Source organism: Triturus cristatus, chromosome 4_1 (assembly GCF_964204655.1).
Source record: "Triturus cristatus chromosome 4_1, aTriCri1.1, whole genome shotgun sequence".
In the NCBI taxonomy this organism is placed as follows: domain Eukaryota; kingdom Metazoa; phylum Chordata; class Amphibia; order Caudata; family Salamandridae; genus Triturus; species Triturus cristatus.
Window position 1 is genome coordinate 916693237 of NC_140585.1, and position 20940 is coordinate 916714176.

The 20940-nt window shown below is 45.8% G+C and overlaps 1 protein-coding gene across 3 annotated transcripts in view; it reads right to left on the bottom strand.

The window, feature by feature from the left end:
* Positions 1-20940, bottom strand: part of CCDC136 (coiled-coil domain containing 136) — a 247716-nt gene that overhangs the window by 66268 nt on the left and 160508 nt on the right. For all 3 annotated transcript variants that reach the window (XM_085653715.1, XM_085653713.1, XM_085653714.1), the window contains exon 3: positions 3606-3812. In XM_085653715.1, the coding sequence (XP_085509841.1) occupies positions 3606-3812 (207 nt within the window). The remainder of the gene's footprint in view (positions 1-3605; positions 3813-20940) is intronic.

A 20940-nucleotide genomic window follows, 5' to 3' on the forward strand; every position in this document is an offset into this window, starting at 1 on the left:
GCACACCCTGGGCATTGGCTGAGATGACCAATGACAATGGAAACTATTGAAAGAGAGCATTATAGCAATGACTGACCAAATATGAAATCAGGTGACTTGGTGCTGGAGGTGTGAGCTAGCCAGAAAGTGCAGTGTGGTGGGCAGGCACAGTCTATTGTAAGCAGTGCGGTGTAATGCCTGCAGTGCATCTAGTGGAGGTGAAAGGATCCACAGGAGATGAGGTGCAGTGGACGAGGTTAGAATGTGAGACGAACAAGAGCACATTGAAATTACAAAGAGTGAACTCTAGTACACAGAATTCCGCAATATCATTTTAGAGCTATGGTTTAGTTGTGGAAATAATCTCTATTTTAAGATAGCTGTTCTGGGAAGGAAGCATGGTATAATTTAAGAGGTGTGGTCATATAGAAAATGTTTGGTCTTGATCAGGAGTCTTGAGCTCCATTCAAGGTTTCATGGGCCTTTCACTGAACACCCGTTAAACCAACACCTGACCAATGCAAGAAGACTTGTCCACCACTTAATCTAATATTTTTCACCTAAAACAAGTCTTATGTGCAGGGCTCACTATTGTTTACATGACAGTCCATGTATAAATTTTAGTTACCAAAATGAGTGCTGGTGCCACCCACTGACACAAATTAAGCAATGAGGTGTTATCTCAAACATGCTGTGGCCCAGGGGGAAAAGATGCCGATAGGTGGACGGGGTGTAGTATAGCAAAGAAGATGTGCTCTACGGGATAAAGTGAGGTCTTGTTGAAGATTTGTGGTAAAGTGGGGTCTAGCAGAGGGCTGTGGTCTTGCGAAGGCAGTGGGGTCTAGCTGTAGCTCCTTGTAGCAGAGTTGGAGGAGCCGTATCCAGAGGAGGTGGTGTAAGAGGATATCCACCTCACATCAAGAGGCAAATTCAAATCCATTGATAAGCGGATGCTGCCTCGCGGCGGCGAACAGGGAAAACATAGTTATCACTGCCCGACACAATGGACTTTGTTTTCCATTCAATTCCTGTAATGTGGCTGTGGTTTTGTATTTGCCAACATTTGAACATCATGACTCTCATCAAATGTCAACTACCTCACACTGAAGAGCACCACACAGAATAAAACCTAGTCAATGATTGCTTAAATATTTGAAAGATGTGCTTTTGATTGACTTAAAATGTGTTTAAATCAGGCCTGTTATTAAATGTTTTTGTTATTATGCTAAGAATAGTTCAAGCTAGAAAACAGACTTCTTTATCAGGGTCCCAAACCCCATCACTCCTTTATCTGCATATTCATGTCTTCAGCATACCTGTGCCTGGGATGCACATCAGGGCTTTAAGCGGGCTGGGATCCTGCGGGTCTCAGACACAGTAGTAATTGAAAACAAACATTGAAACGGGTCCCCATTGTAACCTTTATAATTCTCTTTAACTGTAAAAACACTGATTGATTTCTGGACAATTAATTTATAAAACATTAAGGCAGTCCATGTCCGTAATTTAGTTCCTATATATCCTTCACATGTTTTATTTAACCTTGCATTCACTTGGGGCCAGATGTACTACCATTAGGAATACCAATGTGCTAATTGCAATTATCTCCGAATGGCAATTAGAAAATCGGCATTGTAAGAAACTCTTTTGATTTTGAGTTTCATTAGTGATTCCTAGTGGGTCGCAAATAGACCTACCCCATGAACATTCATGAGGTAGGTTGCAATTTGAGACCCATTAGGCATCGCAGCCATCACAGGGATGGTGGCCTGCTGGGGTCAGCCGACCACCATGTCTATGATTGCTTTTTAATAAAGCAAACTTTTATTTTATTTTAATGCATCCCGTATTTCTTAAAGGAAAACAGGATGCTTTTAAAAAAGAAAAAATGAAATTTTGCAGTTTCATTTTTTAAGAGCAGGCAGTCATTGGTGGGACCACTGCCTACTCTTAAAAAAATATCTGTTTTCCATTCTCAAAGGGGAAATTGTCGCCTGAGGAACCCTTCCCATTTGCGAATGGGTCACCACCTCCTTCAAGGAGTTGGTAAAATATTAAATGTTTTGCAACCGTAATTCGGTCTTAAAACATTCATAAATCCAATTCAGATTTGGTATTTTGAAGGGCTATCCTAAACACGCCCCTTCCAAATAACAAATTACAGTCACAAATTCCGATTCGGTAACATGTTACTGAATTGCAATTTGTGTTTTGAAAGTATGTAAAAGCATTTTTGCGGTCAGAAACTTCCCGACCAGCCATTTCCGACCTCAAAAGTGCTTCATACATGTGGCCTTAAGAGTGTTAGATATTGCCAGGATGTTATTTTTTTGTATTTTTTTCCATGTAGCATATTACTCCAGTATAGGGCATTCTGTGAAATGAGCTGCCTTCTGTTGTTTATAACGGGCCACGATGAAGAGCTCTGGATAGGAGGTTGAAGGCAGTGCGAGTTTCTTACAGTGCCTGTCAATGGGTCAGAAAGATGTTAAGAATACATGGTCATCCAATCCTTGCCTTCTCTGCAGAGAGCACAAAGGAAGGGTCATGTGTCCCGGTTGCAATTGTGATTCTGTGCAAATGTGCGTGAAGGAGGTACACAGTTGTCAAAATATTGACAAGGTGAGAGTGCTTACAGATGTGTAGATGCGTTGTGTGTTTGGGAGGGGGTACCTGAAGATGTAAGTGCATTTACGAGAGGATGGAGAGGGTCCTGAAGAGGAAGGAGATGAGATGTCAGATATGCAGATGGAGGAGACGTGGAGAGAACAAGGGCCATACATGTCTAACACACAGTGAACATACTGGGAGTGACTGAGACACTCTAAAAACCGTTGCCCCTTTCACAGGCCTCAATAACGTTTAATTCACAGGCTCACAATTTAACAAAATTTAAATATTAATTATTGACAATAAAATCGTTGTTACTCAATTATCTTCAATAGGTAGAAAAGAGGGTCCTGAAGAGGAAGGAGATGAGATGTCAGATATGCAGATGGAGGAGACGTGGAGAGAACAAGGGCCATACATGTCTAACACACAGTGAACATACTGGGAGTGACTGAGACACTCTAAAAACCGTTGCCCCTTTCACAGGCCTCAATAACGTTTAATTCACAGGCTCACAATTTAACAAAATTTAAATATTAATTATTGACAATAAAATCGTTGTTACTCAATTATCTTCAATAGGTAGAAAAGAGGGTCCTGAAGAGGAAGGAGATGAGATGTCAGATATGCAGATGGAGGAGACGTGGAGAGAACAAGGGCCATACATGTCTAACACACAGTGAACATACTGGGAGTGACTGAGACACTCTAAAAACCGTTGCCCCTTTCACAGGCCTCAATAACGTTTAATTCACAGTCTCACAATTTAACAAAATTTAAATATTAATTATTGACAATAAAATCGTTGTTATTCAATTATCTTCAATAGGTAACAATTATTGACAAAGTCAATAGTCCTGGCCAGTTCAAGGTGTACGTCACTTGTTATTTATCTGGCTGCAATAACAGAAAAGGCAGAGAGGCACCAAATTACCGGTCGGATAGCACACTACTCGAATCACACAAATGTAGTTTAGGTGTTTACGTCACACCCCTATCTACAATGTTTACTTTACCCTGCAGCTCCACGAAGCTCTGCTCGTGCTTCAGCGCCAACTCCCGGGTCTCTTCCAGCTCCGCCAGCAGCTGTAGGGCCTGAGCCCGTATATCGTCCTCTTCCTGGGTCACCAAACATATATCATTCACGCAGTCCCGGGCGGACCCCGACTTCCATACCAAAACGTCGTCTGTCTCCAATTCCGGTAGTTCATCATCATCGTATTCTGAAATGAGGGGATTTAAGAAGAAATTAGATGCATTTGTAATTCAGCCACTTAGCCACACGAGGGCGGTAAACTCCGGTGTTTACAGTTTACAGGATCTGTACATGTCACGCACGATTCTAAATAAATACGGTTGCTGTCGATTTTTTACCAGCGGTGCGTGAAATGGGTGAATTTGGGGTGCAGGGAAGGGAAAAGTCCCCTTCCCTGCACCCCCAGTGGTAGTGGAAGAGTTTTCAGAATGGGGGTGCAGCCATCAATATAACATCCATGTAGTCATTGGGATTTTGAAAAGTCCAGGCGACACACAGGTAACAAGTGCAAACATGCCAACATTTTAGAAGAGACAAGTGGGAGATTAAAACAAGATAATAATCACGAGAATGTACTCCCCCCCATTGTTTTCCATTGTAGCAGAGGCAAGTTTGGCAGCAGGCAACCAAAATATAGTTATTTTTGGCTTCAGAAATGGAGTCTCCCTCCTGAATCAGGTCTATTGGCATGTAAGCAAGGGTAGCAAATGAGCCGCCATTGAGCAGGAGAGTGGTATGCAACAGCCGGTGCATTTTGGAGCACACTGTCAGAAATAAATTACTAATGCATGGTGTACCAGTTCACTGTCATTTCCAGATAGCACATTTTCCGTTGAAATGGCCACTAAATTTACACACACACATGCAGCTTTACTGATTAAAACAACATACAGGGCACAAACAATACATAATGTGTGGGGTTTCAGCGAGTATTTTTCATCTGGCCATCACTGAGTAAAACGTCTTGATTTGTTCTGATTGTGTCTTAGCTTCCAGCACACTTACGAATTACAAAAAATGTGCTGCGTTTGCGATTTCCTCACTACTAATGTATTTTAAAATATTTTCACAATTAATTTACAAGTATTTAATTTTGTTAGGTGTTAAAAAAAAACACCCTCCAGCCTTTCCTTTCAAATTTCCTGTATACCAAGCAAGATTGTCACGTAGTTCATAGTTCACTTTACAAAATTCTACAAAATTGCAACCAGAGAAATTAAAGTGAACACCAATCTTCATTTTAAAATAAGCAGCAGCTTGTTTGCAGGCATAGCCTGACATTTGACCTCTGTCTATGAATGCACACAAAAAGTGGCAAGATAAACACACGATTTAAAGCCATCCTTATAGATCATTCACCTTTGGAACTGAAGCATGCTTATTTTGGGGGTGCTGCAGCATCCCGACACCCCTACTTCCAACGCCTATGCTACAACCAAAACAGCTCTGAGGTTTTTCCCTTTCTATGTGCAAACCCAAAAGAATTTACTTCTGCCCTTAACAGAGGTAAACCTCTAATTGCTTTGAGGGCAGAAATAGACCGTGGAGAGCACGGGCGTAGCTTCAATTGGTGCACCAGGGGCCCACAGAATCCTGGTCATTGCTGTATTTTTTAATTCAGACCACAGACTGGGGGCCCAGTTCCTTCCTTGAACTAGGGCCAATGGCACACTGGCTACGCTACTGGTGGAGAGGTTCCTGAACATCCACAGATAGTGATGTGTGTGGGAATTCCAAACTTTATAGAGCATTCCCAACGTCCATTCTCAGTCCCTGAGAAAAGATTTACTCACACATAAAATATGTGTGAGTAAAAATTCTTATAGGAGTAAAATCACCTGCAGTAAATCACAAACTCACAGTAAAAGACCATTTATTTGTTTACATTGAATCCACAGGAGCAAATCGGGCTGATCATTTCTTTCCAAGGTTCTCTTGGTTTTGTCTCCAGGTTTAGCCTCCTTTACTACTACAGCTCTCTCAATTCAATCCCAGCTTTTTTAACACTTGTATTGTTCATTTAACCCATTCGGCTGAGAGGATTTTTACCCTTTCCCATCAATAAATACTTTCAACATCACACTCGCCTCCTTCCCCGTCCATTCCCAAATCTCACCCAGTTTCACATAATTGTAGTTTTATCAGGGGCACAACTAGACCTGACTTCAGAGGGGGGGCTGGTACTTCAGAGTCAGTGGTGGGCCACCACTTCATTCAATGCAGGCAGCAGTCACCAACACCACTTCTTTTTCCTTAGTTGATGTAATAAAACATTTTTTTTAAAGGTTAAAAATTGAGAATGCTTCACATGTTCACCTTCACCAATCCTTGGGAACACTTAATATTCTTTTGATATTCATGTTCCCCGTACTGTCTAACCTAATGCAAATTATTGTGGTATGTAGGTATTATACATGGGTCATACATTAATTACATTGTCAGAGACTAACCTGTGTGAGGGGTATGTGGTAATCCCACAGATTAGGGGCTGGTTACCGGTATCTCGGTTCCCACAGAAGTTCAGTTTTTTTCACTCTAGTAATGAATACTGAAAGAGCTGAACTCTGTCTATGAACTGGCACAACACAATCTATAAATCAACATGGCTCGTGCTGTGTAAGGGCTGTGCTCTGTGTATACATGGACTCTGCTCCAGCTCAGTACAAGAAATAAACTGTCTATAAAGAAACTCAAGAGAATATCTGTAGGAGCTCAGTTCCATCTGTGCATAAACTCTCCTCTATTGATGCAGGGGTTCAACGCTATGTATGCAGGGGCTCAGTGTGGCTCTACAACCAGAGCTGCTGACTTGGGAACTGGGGGACTAGGTTTGAGTCTCAGCATCAGCTCAATCACCCTTTGATTCTGGGTAAATCACTTAATCTCCTTGTGCCTAAAAATCTAACGTGATCATGTAAAGGGCCCCATTTCTTTCAGGTCATGTTTGTGCTATACTATGAATCTGCAAAAACAAAAGATCAGCTGGACCTGTGAATGAGCTCCTTCACTCTACAAGAAGATGGAGTCTGCTTATGACAGAGTCCCATGCTCTCTGCGCGTGCAGGAGCTCATTTTATCTATGCAGGAACTCATTTATGTATTCTAGGTATTGAGACGCATCTCTAGAAGGGCAACTAACTTCAGTTTGGGGGTCTTATACTTAATCAAACAAGCACTGAAAGGTGGTTCTCAATCCCAGGCAGTCTTGACCTCTGGATTGTTATGTTGTTCAGTAACATTCTAGATAAGTCATGCTTTGGCTGAGTTCACTATGTCAAGTACTAAGTAGGGGCCAGAGTGGAAATCTGGGAGGGCAAATCACATTTTCATGTGGATGGTGCTTAAAGAACCAGTTCAGTGGGTAATCATGATTTTGAGAAATTTCAGAAGGCCTTAGGTTTCAAAGTTCTGTAAACCTGGGATAGTGTCAAAATGGGTGTAACTAGGAGAAATATCTTTATTTCTCCTCTTTACTTCCTCTTTGTAGGAGTTGTGCATTCTGCAGCACATATACAAAGAGGAAAATGCCTTTAAGGATTGCTTTTGAACAAAAACAATCCTGCCAGTAACGCAGGCACCCGCCCTTGCACCATGGTCCAAGGGTGCCTGCGTTGCCACGAGGCAGCCACGATGGCACAAGCGATATGAGACAGCATAAATTCTCCATATCTTTGCAAATATGACGCATTTCTGCTGTCTCCCTTTTACGCAATGCCGGGCAGCAAGTTGTTCTACATGAAAGAATAGGAATCTACCCCATAGTTTTTAGCCTGTATTGAAGTTTTTAGGAGCAAAATCTCAAGCGCCCTTCCCCCCCACCCCCATCCAGAATGCTAGATGCTATTGGAAAAAAATGTAGACTGCATGGTGGACACTGAATTACTGCAACACCATATTAAAATAGAAGAAACCAAAGTTCATCCATTTTTTGCGTTTATATAGCGCCTTTGTCATGGGTAGTAAGTGCTATGTAAATGCAATTACATACAATATAGATTGTCATTTGTGCACGTTTTTGCTTGAATGGACTCGGGCTAGCACTTGGGTTGGGAATAGAGCAGAGATCTCCTTTCAATTGTAGATGCCGCCTCGGTCATCTCAGTGTTAAAGGCCAATCATTGTCCCACCTTTAAAACAATGAGGAATGCTAAAGCACCTGGCCGAAAACAGCAAGGGGCATCACCATGGGGTCTATGAATTAACAGATTCAGAATCATTGGTGACTGCAACCCCTTCTTTGAAGACACTTTCCAACAGCACAGGAAGCTGAACGTGTCTCTCTAAAGAAAATGTTTTGACCCACTTCCCAAACAGTGCTCTGCCCAGGAATTCCCTGAGACAAGCACCCACAAAGCTGCCGCCCGGGCTAAGGCACATGGCAGGGGTAGAAGGGGTTGAAGCCCTTACAGCCCAATGGGCATTGCACACCTGGATTTTATTACCTGTAAAGCAAGGTGGAGTCATGGTGCTGAGATACAAACAACAGAAACTAATGTAAGGGACAGTGGAGGCAGGGCGGTTCCTCCGTCTGAGTGGAGGAGCAGCGCCCCCAGGCCAGAGCTGAAAAATAAAATGGTAATAATGTTTCTTTATTACCATTTTATTTTTCAGTAACCTACCCATCCTGTACTGAGCGTCAGGACGAGGTGGGGCCATTGCTGTTGAGTGGCAGCAGGGAGCTTTGTGCTCCCGAGTTTAAAATGTGCATGTCTCTTTGGCCGGCCGTGTTGTGACGGCCAGTCAGGCGTGCGCATTTTAAACCTCTCTAACCTAGCTGGATTAAGACAGCTGGATTAGAGAAAGCAAAGGCCTCCAGTGATCTTGTGAGCGCTGATAGAGGCCGCTCCCACCAATCCTAGCGCTGCTCTCATGCTGCATAAGAGCAGGGTCAGGATTGGCTTGGGAGTCGGTGACCTGCCTGCTGCCTGCCTCGAGCAGAGAAGGATCGAGGAGGGCGTTGCACTCAGGGAAAAGGTCATTGCTTTTTATTTTTTATATTGTTATATGCTCCTCCCCCCAGCCTCACTACCCTCGGGACATGGCAGCCGCCACTGAGTGGAGGCCCAGTCAATGTAATAACCGAGGAAGGTCTTTTTCTTAGCTGAAAAGACAGCTCTTTCAGTAACTTGACGCCCTGGTATTGAAGTGAGTGACCGTTGCAACGTTCTCGATTGATTCAAGGTGCGCGACAAAGAAACGGCCCCTCAGAAAAGAGCGCTCTGGGAAGCACATGCTGGCAAAAGTGACTAGGCAGCTCCGGGCTCAAGGCCTTACAAACATATAGGCATTCTTAATGGATTCTTTGTTTATCTGCTAAAGAAAGCAAACCTCTGCGTGGTCGTATTTATCTGCAAATATTCTGCACTGCCCATACTGCATAGTTTTCAACCAACTGCATACACGCAATTACCAGTATTTAATGTCCAAAAACAGAATCACAAAACCTTTGCTTCAACCAGAGCTGGTGTGAGCTCTGATGGCGCCTGGTGCGACAATCTTTTTTGCCCGCCCCCTCCCATGGCCTACTCCTCGGATTCCCTCACTACCACCCAGCAAAGGTTTCCCTTATCTCTCCATAGCCTATCTCTCACATGCATTTCATTTGTTTTCATTAAAACACTGGTAAAGGCTGGCTTCACTAATCCACTCCATTATTCACATAAAAAACAGATCTGTTCTTTGCCGCAGGCATATTAACCCTCTGCGCTATTTCATGGCGAGTCAAAACTCCCACGAGATAAAACTCCATCTCTCTCTCTCTCTCTAGCAGGAACATTAATAACAAGAGTTATCTTGACATTTTTTTATTGCTGCCTGAAAGCTAGACGCACAAGGAATTCTGCAGCAGGTACTTTATCTTATGTTATTACCAAACACAACATCCCCCTGCAGGTCAGCGCCCAGGGCGGCCGCAGCCGGTCGCATCTCTCTAAAGCCGGCCTTGGCTTCAACCCTCCTTTAACTGGTAACAGCCGAGCACAGCCACTGCCAATCTCTGCCTGGGCAGTCCAACTAATTCAAGAATCCACCACCGAGAAAACACTCAGAATCTACCTACCCCAGCACTTTCATACCAGCTAAAATCCAGCAGTGTGGGCAGACGTCTAGGCTTCCCCAATCACACACTTCATACATTATACCATTGAAAATGAATCCATTTCTCTCACCCATAAAAGGTTAAAACCTGTAACAAAGGCACCCTTGATTAAGCCATCTCAATTTTTGCACCAGCACCTTTTGCATCAATGCAAACTCCTCTAAACCCACATTTGTGTGGAACTTCAAGCACATCTTCACAACTACCGTCTTCACGACCTATTAAAGTTTTGTTTCCACTTTCAGGATATGTTTGAGCCCAAATGAAGATGTAAGACAATTGCCTGGACACAGCTAACTTGGGCAGCAAATACTTCTTAGTGCCACAGAACAAAAAAGCAACCTTTGATTCAGTAGACCAGTAAATCTATAAGGCAATCGTAATTTCTGCAATTTGCCAGAAATGTTGCTACCGCTGCACATTCTTCACTCTGACGTATCCAGTGATTCAGAAATAGAAAGCGGACTGAGGCCTGCTCGATGACTGCATGCATCACCTGTGTTTTGTGACGTGCCTGAAGGGAGCCGTTTTCACTCATCAAAGCAGGCAAAAATCACGTGCATGTCCGCGTGGCGCAGGGGCAAGGCCGCCACGAAGCCCACACCATTGCTGAACACATGCTGCGGCAAAGAGGGCCCTATTTATTTAAGTGCGTAGTTGTTTCTGAGCTGCTCCCATCCAGCTGGCAATTTTGCAGCACAGATTTCTTTTTCTGGCGTCTTTAACTCTTCCTCACCTCTCGCTGGAGAATGGAGGTGCGAAAGCTGCCTCATTAGAAGATAACCCCAGGCAGGCGTCGGAGCATCTTGTTAACCACATCTTTGTGCGTGACATAAGAAGCTTGCAAGGCCCCGCTGGAGACCGGAAACCAGGCCAGCAGCTCCCCTGCTGCTCTGGGCCTGACTGGTTTCTCTGTCTATGGTTTGCCCCCTCCTTGTGCATTATGTTGTTTTATATTTGAAAGGTGCTTATTATGTTATGATGTGTCGTGTCACGTACTTTTCGTTGTGTCTGTTGTTAACTGTTGTTATGTTATGTTGCATTGAATTATGTCTGTTATGTTATTCTGTGTTTTTTGTGCTTATTTTAGGTTATGTATGCCTTTGCATGTCGCTTTGTGTTTTTATGTTACATTGCGTTATCTGATGGGGATTCTCTGTCTATCCCTCTGGTGTTCTAAGTTCGTCTCAAAGCGCTGGGGAGGTGCAAGGGATGGAGAGTGTAATGAAAAGAGGAGCATCAGAGGCGTAGCTAGAGCTTGTGGCGCCCGGGGCTATCCCTCAGATTGCCGCCCCCGGGGGGGAGGGGGGGGTGGGGAAAAAGGACGGCAAGCACTTGAAAGAGGACCGAGAGACACGTAGTATCGCCGCTAATAGTTACCTCGATCATGCAAGTTACATGCACATACATGACACGGTCCAAGGCTACACAGTTGAATACAGCGGTGACTGGCAGTACAAAAGAGAACACACAGACTGCATGATCTATCTGGGGACTCAGAAAAACCGCATGTGACATCCATCAGAGAGCTGCGTGAACAATTACCTGGTAATCCCCTCAGCACAAGGCAAACATGCACATACATGACACTGTTTCGGGATCCATCATCTACAGCTGACATTAAATGACCATTCATCATGGTCCCCCCATTAAAGCAGTGCACTTTGTGATCTGCATGGTACATGTTCTTTGCATCAGGCATATTAACCCAGTGTGCTACCTTTCCAGGAGTCAACCCTTCCACTAGACAAAATTCGGATCTCTCTCTAGGAAGAACATTAATCACCGAAGTTATCATGAAATTTTTATTGTTTCTGAAAATTGCTGGAGGCCAGGAAGGTGGCAGCAAGTTTTTTTTAAACCATAATATACTTGCAAACACTACGCACCCACCCAAAATAGGTACCCAGTGTGGTCACACCGTTTGCACCGCCCTAACCTGCTCAAGGTTCATGTGACCTCAGTGACAGGATCACAGTGACTGGATCACTGTTGCTCTAGGGTGTGCTGCTTCGTAGGCCTGCCCGCAAAACTGGAGATGAACTTCAGTATGGATTGTGGTGGACAGGCCTTCAAGGTTAACTCACAATTGACACCACTAGGGTACACCTGTTTGTGCAAAAACGTCAAGCCTTCTAAGGTCTAGTGGGGCCTTGTAAGGTCTAGCATGGGAATATGCTCCCTCAGTAGAGTGGTCTGGTGGACTGGTCATGAAGGCTGAACCCAGTTCCCCAGTTCCAAATTAGACAGCTCTGGCCATAGTGCCACATCCTCTCCCCCACTGAACACCATACTGCCCCACTGAGAGAAACTCGCACTGCCTTCAGCTACAACCTAATTGTGCCCGCTATAAACACTTGGATGTGGCTCAATTCAAATTAGGCACTTGATAAGAGTAATATGCTGCCTAAAAAAAAAAAGTAAAAGCAAACACTCATAGGGAATGCAAGATTAAGTAAAGCATGTGAAATGTAAGCAGAAACAACATGGTTACCTTAACGATCTCTCACTCACTATTCAGAAATTAGCGAGTGGTTTTACCTGAAAAGTTAAGGACATGACTATAGTGGCCTGAAGGGAACCGTTTCAATGTCCATTGCTTATATCCTTAATAAACGTAAGCAGTATGGTTTAAAAAGACCACATCCATAAACAGAGCCATGGTACACATTTTGTTTTCCAATCCATCCATCAACCAGGTATTGCAGTCCCTCCAGGAATGGTGCACTTTCCCACCTGGGGACAACAATGCTGTTCAAAGAAAGACGAGAAAACAAAAGTAGCACTTCACTGCAAAGTCTGTAAAGTGGGGCTGATGTGTTTGGATGTGAATAAAACCAATCTGGCCACTTTGCAACCCCTCTGTCTTGCTTTATTTAGTTATGTATTTATTTTTCATATTTAAAACCTTCTAATTCTCTCCATCCCGCTGCACTTTGGAATAGAAAAATGTCAGAAAAAGGGCATTTCCCGCAAGAGTGTTTTTCTTTTTTGCATCCATTTCACAGGGAAGCAACTAAATGAACCGTTCCTTCAAGTTACGGTTTTCAGTAAATGAGGAGCAAGACAGAAAGAGAGGGAATAATAGGAAGGGGGGGCAGCTGCCAGCACAAAAAAGAAGAGGACATTGCCCGAGTCCTATTCCTTCTCTGCCCGTGCCCGAACGTCCAGGAAAGCAAGCCGAGCCTTATCTGAATGCCTTTGTCTGCCCCCAAAATAGTGCCGCCTGGGGCGGACCGCCCCCCATCCCTAGCTACGCCACTGAGGATCAAGGATAGATTAGAGATAGACAGTGGTGGCTCCTCCGCAATGGCGTCACCCCACGGCCTGGCTCAGAGCCAGCAAATGTAAAATAAAACGGTGTTCTTGCATCGTTTATTTTGCATTTGCCGGCTCCAAGCCAGCGGTGTTGGGAGGGGCGGGGCCAAGGTATGGGAGGGGGAGCAGGACTGATACGTGCACTCCACTCCCTAAGTGCTCATGTGTGTTTGTCCAGCCATCTCAGGCCAACCAAAACACACATGCGCACTTAGGTTTTCTCCATCCCAGCTGCATTGAGCAGCCAGGCTGGAGAAACCTCACATACTCCCTGGTCTGAGTAGGGCATCTTTACTCGCCCTTCAGATCAAGCCCTGCGCTGCGATTGGACAGGGAGTCTGTCCCAGGGGCTGCTGGGACCCAGGAAGAAGAGGAGAGGCGGCACGACGAGATGCAATGCTGGAGTTGGCTGGCGGTAAAAGGTACTTTTTAAAAATATTGTATTTCTTTTTCTAACCCATCCCTCCACTGCCCTTCCCGCGCGACCTAACCCGCCCCATCACCCTTTATTTCTGGCGGCCGCCGCTGGAGATAGATGCCCTTCCTCTCTCAATTATAGCAATAAATTGCAATACACAACATGTGAGACAGTAAACAGAGTATATTTTTTGCTCTGTATTTATAAATGTGTGAATGTGCATTTATTAGTCCATTTGCACTAACTAACGTTTTATTGGGCCACATTTATTTTCACTGAGAGGGATGTTTTTTCCCGTAGGCTGGCCAGTTCTCTCATTTTCATTGTAGACATTGTTTCTGTGTCTGTGATTTACTCAGCTATATAAATGTGATCACAATACAATACAATTAAATTCAGATTAGTCCAATTAAGTTACTTGAAACAAATCAGAACCAACCCCAGAGTGCATGAAGGCGCCCAGTGAAAGCCCTGGGCTGGGAGCAGTAATTGTGATGGCATGGAGTGACGTGGCCACCTTAGGTCTGCATCTTCTAGAGCCCATCAGGCACTGCTAAGGTGTTTCTCTCCTGATGCATTCACAGAGTGTCGCTTATTTCCAGACACTCTCACTCTGATGAGTCATTCTGAACCTCTCAAGCTGCTGCTGTTTAGGTCTCGCCTGACCCAGAGCATGCGCTGGTCTGGCGAGACTTATTGAGAGGGCTCCAAAAAGTGCTACCAGGCCAGCCTAGAACTACAGTGCATGTGCGCGGGCCGCGCTTGACCGCGATTACTTTCACTTTCGCGGCCGCTTTGATGTTTGATCGCGATCACATTCGCGGCCGCACGGCCATTTGGCATAGCCAATAGGTCTCGCTTTTGGGACCTTATAAGTATTTAGTTATGCAACTGTTGCATGGCTAAACACTTATAAGGTCCCAAAGGCGAGACCTATTGGCTTTGCCAATGCTTGTTTTAAATTGCAGTTGCACCGGCCTTGCCACCATTACCCATGTCAGATTCTCTTACACATCCCTGGCCATGTCAGGTGCACAATACAAGTGAAACTCTCATGATTACAAAACACCAACCTGTAAAACACATGCAGTCCTGTAATGACTCCATATACAGTACTAAGTAGGGTTGGCAACTTTAAGTCACCAGAAACTAAATATTCCAGTCCTGGGTTTTTATTTAGGAACTGTGTTTTCATTTAGCAATGGAATGGACTCTGGGAAATGTAACCCAGTTGCGCATACATATATCTTATTTGGCTCCGTAAATGCTGTAGTCCGGTTGTGACGTGTATTTACCATCATAAAACGAATACGTTTTAAAATAAAATAAATGCTGTACCGTGAGAATGTTTTGCACATTTTGCTTGTCATAGTGTAACTGCAACCTGCTTCAGCCATGTCGTCTTGCTCGTGTTAATATTGGCCTCAAGATGTGCCCATCTCTGGCCTTATGGCACACTGGATTTTGACACTCAAACGGCAGGGTTGGTATTTGGGTTGCTCAGTCAAAAACTGTTTATCTTTTGTTACAGATGAAGGTCGTCTTCAAGTTCCTGTGAGCTCAGCCATGAACCTGCCTCTGTTCGTTGGGAGAATTAGGTCATCTGATCGACACTAGAAACTTGTGTGAATTAGGGTATAAGTTTGAGTCTTCTTAAAATTTGGGGGCATATTATCAAGAAACGGCGTTAAAATTATCGCCGCTTTAGCGACAGAAAACTGCCGCTAAAGCGGTGATAATGGGCTTGATAATATGCCCTTGAGAATTCCAACATGGGCTACTATTGGAAATCTCTGCGGCATATTATCAAGCCCATTATCGCCGCTTTAGCGGCAGTTTTCTGTCGCTAAAGCGGCGATAATTGTGAGAAGTTGGCCTGATATGATGTCACTAGTTCTAGTGTACACCTTGTATCAGTCCAAACAACCCTTATGGTGATTGGTTGTAAAGTCAACCTTATAGACCAGCTATACTAGTGGTAGCATTGACAAGAGCAGTCTTAGGCTAAACTCTGTATGGCATGTGAAGCCAGCTGTTATACCATTTGCAATCCCTTGAATACCAAATGAAAGGACACCACAACAGATATATTATAAAAATAGAATGTATTTATTCTAGTCAAAATACCCTCAGCACTCTTTATGAGATTCGAGGTAAGTACAACACAGTCTTATTTAAGCATACATAAGTCACACAGGTAAGTAATACAGTTAGGCCCTAGGGGCCACGCAAACCATATACTAAGTAAGTGGTATAAGAACCACTGTCACGAACACAGGTTAGGCCTAGGCCTAGGGAATCGCTGGGGCTACACTATCCTACCAGTTGCTAGGCAGTGGGAGGCCCACGGGATTCAGGTGCAGAGTGGAAACACTCACGCGTAATGCGTTAAAGTCGATAGAAATAGTAATGTTTAGAATTAAAGAGTTTTAAGACACTTCGGAAGGAACTAGGAGTTAGAGACTTGGAAACTAGACACTAGGATAGTCAATACCCTTGTGAGCACCGGAGTACTCAAGTTACCTAGCCCACGGGCTGCGGGTGCATAGGTGTGAACTTGCGTCGGGTTTCGTCGTCGACTCCTATGGATGCCTGAAGAAAGATGCTGACAGGCAGTCAGTGAAGAGTGTCCGGTGGATTCCAAGGATGGAATCAAGAAGGAGGATACCTGCAAGCAGAGGGGACAGAGTCTAGGTCACCTGCCAGGAGCCGGGAAGGAACCAGGAAGGAACCAGGCGATGTCGTGAAGATGCAGGTGAAGAGGTGAAGCTTGTCGCAGCAGCCACGGGTACCAGGAGATGTCGAGGACGACCAGAACCAGGAGGCGAGCTGTCCCACGAGGGCTCTTGCTGTTGGCGGTGTCGATGTCGAGTTTGGACACAACAAGCCTTGGCAAGCGCAACCCACTCAGAATGAAGGATTCGCCTCTGTTGCAGACCAGGAAGGCCTGAGGTGCTTCTCTTTCACAGGGAAGCATGGGCCAGTCTGGAGGAGCCAAACCAGTGGTGGAAAGTCAAAGGTTCATCGTCACAAAGGCTACTAGCCAACGGGCAAGCAACCGGACGGACGAATCGAGCAGGAAAATGCAGAAGGGCCCACGCAGAACTCGTGGAGTGTGGAGGGCTAATCTTCGGTGCAGAGGGTGCTCGGGGTTGGGGCTTCTCAATCCCCAGAGCACAACTTCGAGGATGCCTCAGAAGCTGCGCTGGAAGCAAGTAGCCAATTTTCCCAGGTAGCTGGTCCCACGTCTCTCGTCGCCTCCACGGATCTCAGCTTTGCTGTGGATGTTGATCAGGGTGGGAGAAGTCTGTAAGTCAAGGCGCTGGTCGGGCTCTGCAGTCGGTTCCTCATAGAACTTTGGGCAAAGCAAACGGCAGGTCGCTTGATGGTGCCTGTTTGCACAGGGTGGCTACTCCTTGGCCACAAGGGAGATTCTTCAGTCTTCTTCCGTAGTCGAATGTCGAAGGTCCAGAGTTTCTGTTCAAGTTTCAGTTATCAGGATAATCCAAAGTCCTAGGGACTCAGCTCCCACTCTTATACTAATCTGGGGGGCTGGGTTACCTGCTAGGTCCCTCCTATGGGTGGGACCAGGGAGGGGGGTGGTTACACCCCCTTCCCTTTGTCCAGTTTCGCGCCAGGACTGGGGCTGGAGTGCCCCAGCACCGGTTTGAACCGGACTATGCATGGAACACCTTGTGTGCCCCAGGCAGCGTCTCGTTTCTTTCATCCCTCCCTGCCCCAATACACTAAGTCCTGTCTAGGGTGGTGCTAGCATCTCCCAAGGCAGGAAACCTATTGTCCAAGCCTCCCTCGCTGGAAGGGCTCCCAGCAGCAGGAGGTCAGACTTGTGTCTGTGGCAGCAGCATCCATTTTGTGATGCCGGGTCTCTGGTTAACTTTAACCGGGTAGTAGATCTTCAACATGTCTTCTCCCTCTAGAAGGGAGGAATACTATCCTCACCGCCAGAAATGGTGTGGGGGTAGTTTTCCAAAATGTTAGACACTTTACACAACATGTTTTGATAAAGCCAAACCATAGTTACCATAACCGCGAGGATTATAAGGCACTTTAAGAGTATATGGTAGGCGATATCATAGAACAGCTATAAGGACATGGTTCCGAAAGCTGCAGACAGGCTCAGCTCATGCTAGAGCACCATCTCACATGTTACCAAGCACTCTGCCTTCAGGATTATTAAGGCCTCCCATAGGAGTGACTGATAGGTTACCCATGTGTCTATATATAAGGTAGGTATAGGAATACTACACCTAAGCAAGGGGTGATTACACGACCTTGCCCCAGCTGAGTGATCAGCCAGTTGTGTCATAATGGAAGGTGAGCCAGGGGTGGCATAATACATGCTGCAGCCCCTGGTAGGTCTAGGGTACACCCATGCCCTGGGTACCTAAGGTACACTGTACAGGGCCCTAGAGGGTGATCCTTACCAATTGGGTTATGTACCTAAAGTACATAGTATGAATTTAGAGAGAGAACAGCTGGGCTGTGGGTCTGATTAGCAGGCCCACAGCCACATCTAAGTCGAAAACCAGTGAAGTAAAAGCAAAAAGTGGGGGTGAACATAGAAAGCAGACCCTACTCTCCTACACAACCCCCCCCCCCAACTTAGGGACATTAAACTAACCTTGACCAGTTGAGTCTTCATGTTCTAAGTGGAAATATCTGGAGAGTCCATCTGCATTGGCATGGTCAGTCCCAGGTCTATGTTCCACTGAGTCTGGGTAATTGGAGGAGTCCAGTTCTTTATGGTCTGGATCTTGGTCTCCAGTGGTTGAACCTGACCCCCACCTACTAGGTGGTCCAGGTACACAACCTTGCTCTGCCCTATCTGGCACTTAGTGGCCTTGATAGTGAGGCCTGCCTTTTGCAGGGCCTCTAAAACATTCCTCAGGTGGACCAGGTGATCCTCCCAGGTGGAGCTAAAGACGGCAATATCATCAAGATAAGCTGCACAGTAGTCATCCAGACCTGTAAGGACTTGATTCACCAACCTTTGGAAAGTGGCAGGTGCATTCTTCAAGCCAAAGGGCATTACCACAAATTGATAATGTCCTCCTGGGGTTGAGAAAGCAGTTTTGGCCTTTGCATCCTCAGCTAGTCTGATTTGCCAGTAGCCTGCTGTTCGGTCAAATGTACTCAAAAACTTGGCAGCTGCCAATCTGTCAATTAGCTCATCTGCCCTAGGTATTGGGTGGGCATCTGTCCTAGTGACAGCATTGAGACCTCTGTAATCCACGCAAAACCTCATCTCTCTCTTACCATCGTGGGTGTGAGGTTTTGGCACAAGAACTACAGGACTAGCCCAAGGGCTCTCTGAAGGTTCAATGACTCCCAGCTCCAACATCTTTTGTACCTCAATCTTTATGCAGTCCCTGACATGGTCAGGTTGCCTGTAGATTTTACTCTTCACAGGCAGGCTGTCACCAGTGTCCACCTCATGGGTGCACCAGTTTGTCTGACTTGGGGTCAGAGAGAACATATGTCTGTAGGCCTGTAGAACTTGTCTGCAGTCCTGTTGCTGATGGTCAGTGAGGCTGTCAGAAAAGACCACACCATCAACTGAACCATCATCAGGGTTCTGAGTCAGCAGGTCTGGGAGAGGGTCACTCTCTTCCTCCTGCCCCTCATCTGTAGCCATGAGTAAGCCCATGTCTGCCCTGTCAACATATGCCTTTAACCTGTTGACATGAAGCACCCTGTGGGGGCTTCTGGGAGTCCCAAAGTCCACCAAGTAGGTGACTTCTCCCTTCTGTTCAACAATAGTGTGGGGTCCAGACCATTTGTCCTGGAGTGCTGCTGGGGCCACTGGCACCAAAACCCACACTTTCTGTCCTGGCTGGTACACAGTCAGCACAGCCTTTTGGTCATGCCAAGCTTTTTGGAGTTCTTGGCTTGCCTCAAGGTTTTTAGAAGCCTTCTTCATATACTCTGCCATCCTGGAGCGGAGGCCAAGTACATAATCCACTATATCCAGTTTGGGTTGTCTGAGAGGTCTCTCCCATCCTTCCCTTACTAGACACAGGGGTCCCCTTACAGGATGCCCAAACAAAAGCTCAAAAGGGCTGTAGCCAACCCCCTTTTGTGGGACCTCTCTGTAAGCAAACAGAAGGCAGGGTAAAAGGATGTCCCATCTTTGCCTAAGCTTGTCTGGTAAACCTTTTATCATCCCTTTTAGGGTCTTGTTGAATCTTTCCACAAGCCCATTGCACTGTGGGTGATAGGGTGTAGTGAATTTGTAGTTTACACCACACTCCTTCCACATTGCAGTTAAATATCCTGACATGAAGTTGGCACCTCTGTCGGAGACAACCTCCTTTTGAAAACCCACTCTGGAGAATATCCAAGTAGGGCCCTTGCCACAACAGGAGCTGTTGTGGTCCTTAGGGGTATAGCTTCTGGATACCTGGTGGCATGGTCCACTATCACCAGTATGAATCTGTGCCCAGATGCTGTTTGGGGGTCCATTGGTCCTACAATGTCTATCCCCACTCTCTCAAAGGGAACCCCCACCACAGGTAGTGGTATGAGGGGGGCCTTTGTGGTGCCACCTGATTTGCTACTGGCTTGGCAGGTGACACAGGAGCGACAAAACTCCTTGGTATCTTCTGACATGTGAGGCCAGTGAAAGTGAGGAACAAGCCTGTCCCAAGTCTTATTCTGGCCTAAGTGTCCTGCAAGGGGAATATCATGGGCCAAGGTAAGAAGGAAGCCTCTGAAACTCAATGGTATGACCAACCTCCTGGACGCACCAGGCTTGGGGTCTCTAGCCTCTGAGTACAGCAGCCCTTCATCCCAATACACTCTATGGGTACCTTGAGCATTCCCTGCAGCCTCGGCAGCAGCCTGCTATCTGAGGGGTTCAAGAGAAGGACAGTCTAATTGGGCCTGCCTCAGATCTGCCCTTGAAGGTCCCCCTGTCCCAAGAAACTCAACCTGGTCAGGTTCCAGTTCTTCTAGGACAGTTCCTTCAGGGCTCTCAGAATCCTCCTCCTGTGAGGGCTGACTCTCTACCTGAGGCAGGGGGGAAAGCATAGCCTTAACCCTACTGCTCTTTCTCTTGGGTTGTGTCTGGTCCATTGTCCCAGGATCCAGCACTTGTTCAGTGTTGCACTTTTTGGCCTGTGACCTAGTCACAGCAAGGACATGTGCATCTATTCCCAGCATTTCTGCATGGGTCCTATACTCCACTTCAGCCCACACTGAAGTTTCAAGGTCATTTCCCAACAGACATTCTACATGAAGACCTGAACTCACCACAACTTTCTTGAGGCCAGTTACCCCTCCCCAGTAGAAGTTAACAATTGCCACACTATGGGAGGTAGTGGCATTGCTAGCGTTGGTCACTAGGTAGTTCTCACCTAGCATGATCTGTCCAGGGTCCACAAAGGCAGGTGTCACCATTGTGACACTAGCACCTGTGTCCCTGTAGGCCTGAGCCATTCTTTTGTTGATCAAAGGAGTCTG